This window comes from Embiotoca jacksoni, unplaced genomic scaffold (assembly GCF_022577435.1).
Source record: "Embiotoca jacksoni isolate LCO1_2020_lvr unplaced genomic scaffold, fEmbJac1.0.p SCAF_73, whole genome shotgun sequence".
NCBI lineage: Eukaryota > Metazoa > Chordata > Actinopteri > Embiotocidae > Embiotoca > Embiotoca jacksoni.
Genome location: NW_027185429.1, coordinates 953291 through 960669, shown reverse-complemented (window position 1 = coordinate 960669; position 7379 = coordinate 953291). Strand labels below are relative to the sequence as shown.

Genomic DNA, 7379 nt, shown 5'->3' with positions numbered 1-7379 from the left:
TGGCCTTCATGGTGACCTTCATGGTGGCCTTCATGGTGATCTCCATGGTGATCTTCATGGTGATCTTCATGGTGGCCTTCATGGTGGCCTTCATGGTGACCTTCATGGTGAACTTCATGGTGATCTCCATGGTGATCTTCATGGTGATCTTCATGGTGACCTTCATGGTGATCTCCATGGTGGCCTTCATGGTGATCTTCATGGTGGCCTTCATGGTGATCTTCATGGTGACCTTCATGGTGATCTCCATGGTGATCTTCATGGTGACCTTCATGGTGATCTCCATGGTGATCTTCATGGTGATCTTCATGGTGACCTTCATGGTGATCTCCATGGTGATCTTCATGGTGACCTTCATGGTGATCTTCATGGTGATCTTCATGGTGACCTTCATGACGTTCCATCACAGAACAAAGTAAAAAACAGGGACACAGACTTTTTATTTAATGTCAACCGAGAAATGTTTTAGAATTAATTCATGGTTGATTGTAAAGAAGCTGCTGTGTAAATGACGAAGGTATCAGATCACACATCAGGCAGGAAGTGTTGAAAATGTCCAGCAGGGGGCAGGAGGGAAGTGATTTACTAAATTCAGGAAAAGATTTGAAGCCATGATTTAAAAAAAAATATATTATTTAACCATTTTTCAGGAATAAAACTAAAAAAAAAAATCCCAAACAGTGCAGAATCAGTTGCATCGTTTCCATGTCGTGTGCTCTGATAAAGCATGATTTGATGTTAACATTATAATAATCTGGAGCACATTACATTCAACAGTTACCTTCCTTTATTTTCTGTGACTCACTCACAGCTGCGAGGATGCAGGAAATCATTCATGTTCCTGTTCAGGCTTCAACTAACAAAAAGAAATCTGAGGTCAAATAAACACACGCGTCCTGTTTTCTACCTGAGCAGTGAAGTCAGAGATCAGTGGGCCGGTTTCTACCGACAGAAAGATATATAGACGCATTTAAACACTTTAATTAAACTCAGCAGATCTACAGATTGTTCTATTAAACTCAGCAGAGAAAGAAAATAGAAATAATAGAAAAGAGAAATGATCCGTTTCTAGATGACGAATGGAGAGAAGAGGAGAGACCAATGTTGGTGGTATTTTAATCCGTGTGACGCACAAGGTGGACTCCTTTCTGTGTGTGTGTGTGTGTGTGTGTGTGTGTGTGTGTGTGTGTGTTTTATTCTGAGTCCTGATTGCCGTCATCAGATCTGAACAACCCGCTGCTGTCAGAGAGTCACGCTGCGCTGCAACATGTCAACCAGCAGCAGGCGTCGTGGCTCTCACCCAAATACAGTGTGTGTGTGTGTGTGTGTGTGGGGGGGGGGGGGGGGGGACCAGGTGGAGGTTTTTGACATTAGGAGGACGTTTGTACAAAGTGAGGACATTTGGGCCAGACCTGATGTTCAGACCTCGTTTTAGCTTAAACAAGATATTTTCCAACAAGAATCAGTTTAAGAAAACAGAAAATTAATATTTTGATCACAATCAGATCTTCTTAGACATCATCAATCTTTTCTTTCTTTTCCTTCTTTGACACACTGTTTCATTTGGTGTTTAAATAAATCTCCTACTTAGCTTTCCTGGTTTTTATTCTGCTTTATTTCCTTCTCTGTGTTCAGGCAACAATATTAAAGGAAACCGTCACGATTCGAAAGTCTTTAAAACAAAAGTCAGAGTTTCACATGAACACTGAAACAGGTTTAGTTTGCTGTATATATAATATTATATATATATATATATTATATTTTATATATATATATAATATATTATATATATTATATATTCTATTTTATATATATATGTCAATTAAAAGTAATTCAGTCATCAACAGAAAGTAAAATAAAATAAAATAAAATAAAATCTGTCTTTGTTTCCAGGAAGAATCTGAGAGCAGAAGAACTCGTGTAAATGTTGAACCGACCCGTCCAAACATCCGTCTCCAGGTCACATGCAGATAAGTTGTTTTCCTTTAAAAATCAGAGCTGTCAGAGCCGAGTGTCTCCACGTGTTTTCAGGGAGCTTCAAAGCATCACGGCAGGAAGTCACAGCATCACCAAACCCCATAAAAACAGGATGGAAACACTGAAACTGGGTCGAGTGGACGCTCGGAGGCTCAGAGGTTTACTGGAAACACTGAAACTGAATCTGAGTTACAAGAGACACAAAATATCCTCATGATTTATAGTTGGGTTTTTTTTTTAAAGTGGAGGGACTTTAAGTGGGCTTCTGCTATATATTGTTAGGACATAATAATAATAAAATTTTCCTAGAAGCAGTACTGTTCAATGATGCAGTCTGTCCCCTGGGTGGCGCTGTTGTAAAGGAATCAGATTATTATAATCCTGAAATCCTGAAATTAACAACAGAAAACGTTTCAGGATCACTGAGGACGACATTTCTCATGTCAATCAGAGAAAGTCAAAAAGACTTTAAAGTTTTCTAATGTAGTAAAGCATCATCCAATCAGCTTTGAGGATGAATCCTCCAGTTTTAGTTTAGTCGGTTTCTTATTGTGTAAATATTCGTCTGCAGTGGACCTTCACAATAAAAGCTTGATAATATGTTCATTCCCCTCCATGTTGTCTGTATTTAGGTGGAAAACAATATGTGCTGGAAAATATCAGCATATTAGTAAAAAACTGTACAAGACAGTAAATGTTCAGTTCTGTGTTTTCATATCTTAAACCGGAGTTTCCTTGTTTTTCGGTTGATCTCTCCTCCTCTCCTCACACATTTCCAGAGACGTCTTCTGCTCGCAGGTTGAGCCACAGAGAGGTCAAAGGTCAGACACCAGGGCCAAATATGCAGCAGCTCTACAAACTGGCAGGGATTCAGCGTGTTGCTCAGGGGCACGTCAGCAGTGATCCGGCGTGACTCGTCCATCAGCTGCAGCGAGTCGAACATTCAGGCTGCCGAGAGGAAAGCAGCCGCAGTCCTGCTTTAATATCAGTTTGTTTTATTGATGAAAACATCCACAACACAAAGTATGAAACGGTTAAATCAGTACATGATCATAAGGTGGAATAAAAGGCCTCCTAAAGGTCTGCAGCATCGCACCTTCACCTCCGTCAGGACGTCTTCCTCGGAGACAAAAAATAAACCCAGTTTCACAAAGTTCATCGTTTGGATTCGTTTCAGCTGCGTCCCCTGCTGCGTCTCGGTCTCTGCATTAACCGTTTGTCCAACATCCAGCGCTCTTCAGGTGTTCATCCAACGTCTCAGTCTCTGGAGGACAGCTGGCGCCTCCTGCTGGTCAGTAGCTGGTTATGCAGTCTGCATGGCGCTCGGTTGACTCGAGGACTCTGAAACAACAAAGAAATAAAATATGAATCATCGGAGTTAAACACACATTTAATGATTTCCGAGTTTATGTATTACAGACTTATTCCACCAGAGGGCACTGTTCATTATATTAGTCATGAACACCCAGAATAAAGCTGAATAATATTATTATAGAGGATTATTGTGAGAAACATTTGGACCGGACTCTCCCAGCATGCTTTGGTTCTGTTACCCGTGTGCAGCACGTCCGTCTTAATCCGGCTGTCCTCCAGAGTCACGAAGCAGCTGCTGCTCTGCGCCTCCCCGGACCCCATCTCACAGCTCAGAACCATGATGGGTCCGTTACCGCCCTTCAGATGGACCTGGATGCTGTCCTGCATCAGAACACACGCATCAGAACACACACACACACAGACACACACTCTCACACACACTCTCACACACACACACACACACACACTGAGTCAGTCCCCGTCCCCGTCCCCCTCCCCGTCCCCCTCCTACCTCTTTGGGGGCAGGAACCTCCAGCTTGGTTTCCTCCGGAGCTTTGACCACGATGACCGTCTGCTCCTGGAAGGCTGCGAGCCGGCTGACGTCGTCGTGGGTGACGTAGGCCGACGTGACGGACAGGTTAAAGAAAAGTCTTTAATAAGTGTTTACAAGATGTTCCTGCTTCATATTAGAGACAAAGAGCCTCTTTAATCTGTCATCAAACAGAGAAGATTGGAGGGCAACAACTTTCAGTCCCTGATGTCACTTCAATACTTCTATGATTTGAGGAGATGGAGGTCAGAACATAAAACTGAAGTCGGGTTAACGAGCTCCGGCTGTTGATGACGTTCTCTAAAAGACAGAAAGTCCAGTAGGTAGGTGTCGTCCTGGTGACCTCTGACCCCGGCCTGAGCTGAAAGGATATGCAGAGTTGAGCGTGTCGTCGGTCATGTCGAAGAGCTGCTGCGCGCAGCTTTTGATGAGTCCGTCCAGCGTGTCCTCCACCAGCTGCAGGTTCTCCAGCTCCTTCTGGAACGTCTGCTGCTTCCTCCACAAGAAGCTGGAGATGGGACTGTTTCCTCTGATGGACGGGAGACAGACGGGAGACAGACGGGAGAGAAAGTATGAATATAATCATCAGACACGCACTGAGAACATTACTGTGACCCGAGGACGTGTTCCCTCACATCCACTTGACCCGGTTGGCCGACTGCTTCTCGATGAGGCTGATGCCGTCCAGGACGCTGGTGATGTCGTACACCCGCCGCTTACGTGTCTGCAGGCTGGCGGTCACGTGTCGGAGGTCCACGACGCCGTCCGGCGCCAGCAGCAGCAGCTCCAGGAAACGCTGAGTCAGCATTCCCAGAGACACATCTGAACACGACACTCATTCAGTTCTTTGCACTTTAATACAGACAATTCAAATGTATTGAGTTTCTGTGACGACACCTTGTTCCAAACACTTTACAAATGAACTATGAATGTGTAGAAAGTGGAGCAGCACCTTGTCGGGGGACTTTCCTCTGAGGCGCTCCGTCAGCGCTCGTCTTCACGGCTGGATCCTGGAGTTCAGACAGATCAGATAAACTTAAAGAATAAACAGTAACGTCTCATCAGCTCCAGACAGACGTTGAAGTCTTTTATCAACTACATGTTGATGTGCTCATCAGATATTCTTTCATTTAATCTTTAACCTGAAGAGATTAAAGTGAATCTGGATGTTTAATCAGAGGAAAACACGGTACCGGGTTTCGGACCCTCTTTGGTGGAACCGGTGGAGGTTCTGGTGTAGAGACCACATCGTCTCCACCTTCATCTTCTACAGCTGCATCCTCGTCCTCTCCACCGGCGGCCCACCGGTCCTCATCGGAGGAGGAGGAGGACGACCCGGCTCCCCAGGGGTCCATCATGCTCATGGACCCGTCCAGGCAGGGGGGCATGATGGGGATGGCGTCGCCGTTGACGCTGCTGGTGGAGAGGTCGTCTGGCAGGAAGTGGTCCTCGCAGATCAGACGCTGCTCGGCAGAGTCCTGCGTGTCCGTCTCCCTCAGCGCCGCCAGCCACACCTGAACAATTTCATCCATCTTAACGGGTTCTCAGGATTTTTACACACAAATAAAACGTCCTGTCGTTTTTGTCCGAGCTTTGGCGACAAAGATAGAAGTATTGAAGTATTAAAGCTAAACAACCTATCCATCAAAACATTTCTCAGCTCATCGGAATGAAGACAAAATGTGATTAATTCCCAATGTCTCCTGGATTAACTAATTCGGAGCTCGTTGTCCTTCTGGAGGTTTTTAAATCGACCAGAGGAAAGAGTCCTGTTCTGGGACGATCTTTGATTTATTGTTTTAAAATCAGGTTCGGAAACAAAATCCTGCTTCTTTTAAATAAGTATAGTTTAGGTTCTAATAAGAGATCTCTTGGACATTTTGTAATCGAGTAACTTTCTTCTCATAGTGTTAAATCTGCAGGATAAATGATGATATCAAACCGTTTTAGCACTTTTTCCAAAAGACTCCAGGACCGATACAGGAGATCATTGATACAGGAGATCATTGATACAGGAGATCATTGATACAGGAGATCATTGATACAGGAGATCATTGATACAGGAGATCATTCCTGATACAGGAGATCATTCCTGATACAGGAGATCATTCCTGATACAGGAGATCATTCCTGATACAGGAGATCATTCCAGATACAGGAGATCATTCCAGATACAGGAGATCATTCCTGATACAGGAGATCATTCCAGATACAGGAGGTCATTCCTGATACAGGAGATCGTTCCTGATACAGGAGATCGTTCCAGATACAGGAGATCGTTCCAGATACAGGAGATCATTCCAGATACAGGAGATCATTCCTGATACAGGAGATCATTCCTGATACAGGAGATCATTCCTGATACAGGAGATCATTCCTGATACAGGAGATCATTCCTGATACAGGAGATCATTCCTGATACAGGAGATCATTCCTGATACAGGAGATCATTCCAGATACAGGAGATCATTCCTGATACAGGAGATCATTCCAGATACAGGAGATCATTCCTGATACAGGAGATCATTCCTGATACAGGAGATCATTCCTGATACAGGAGATCATTCCAGATACAGGAGATCATTCCAGATACAGGAGATCATTCCAGATACAGGAGATCCACCGCTATCAGACTATAATAACTCACCTCTGGTCAAATCAACAATAACACTGTTGTTTGTTTGTTTAAATCTTTGCACTATTGTTTCGCTCGTTTATTTAATATGATTCTATGTTATTGTATATATTGTGCACCTACCTACCTACCTACCTACCTACCTACCTATCTATCTACCTATCTATCTATCTATCTATCTATCTATCTATCTATCTAAACTACAGCTGTGTTGTTAGCATCGTGTTAGCCGCCGAGCTAACAGCTGTTAGGGCACTCTGGCGATGTGTTAGCTTCATGTTAGCCGGCGGGGTCTGAATTATTGGAGGTTAAGCGGTGGTTCTAAAGACGGAGCGGTGGTTCCGAACCTTGACCCGCGCCGGATCTTTGGGGAAGCTGAAGAACCTCTTCGGTGGCCGGTTGAGGAGCCCCCGGTTCCCGGTCAGCATGCGGTTTGGACACCCGGAGACGACACACTTCACCATGCTGACCGTCTCCTCTCCTCCGGGACTCAGCCAACTGGACTACCCGCTCATCCGAACCCGCCGCGAACCGCGAGGACACTGAAAAGAACCGGCACGGCGCCACGGCACGGTTTGTTTATGTCGCGGTTCTCACCGGAAATAGACGCGTTCTGACCCGGAAATACAAATAAGAACCTTGACGCCAATTTAGCGCCCTCTACTGTCGCGCGTGCGAAACGGATGTAGTGAAGACGACGTTCAGCGTCAGAATGACGTCAGAAAGGAGAAGCTGTCATGTCTCCTTCAGTTCAGACAGCCGGCCATGTTGTTCAGCAGCTTCCCGTCAGGAGGCAGCTGGAGTCCGTGAAAAGACACCCAGGAGCCGGGACACTTCAGTCGGAGCCGTGCAGCAGGTCCATGGCTCCGAGTCCGGCGGTAGAACCCCTACCACTGCCGGTCC

At 45.2% G+C, this 7379-nt stretch overlaps 1 protein-coding gene across 1 annotated transcript; it reads right to left on the bottom strand.

The window, feature by feature from the left end:
* Positions 1-2955: 2955 nt before the first annotated feature.
* Positions 2956-7092, bottom strand: e2f6 (E2F transcription factor 6). Its single transcript, XM_069177497.1, has 8 exons — positions 6824-7092; positions 5035-5355; positions 4794-4851; positions 4477-4663; positions 4215-4370; positions 3803-3917; positions 3531-3672; positions 2956-3318 (listed from the first exon to the last, which is right to left on the bottom strand). Exons 1-8 carry the CDS (start codon positions 6938-6940, stop codon positions 3281-3283), a joined length of 1134 nt encoding a protein of 377 aa, XP_069033598.1. The 5' UTR covers positions 6941-7092; the 3' UTR covers positions 2956-3280.
* Between the last annotated feature and the right edge of the window lie 287 nt (positions 7093-7379).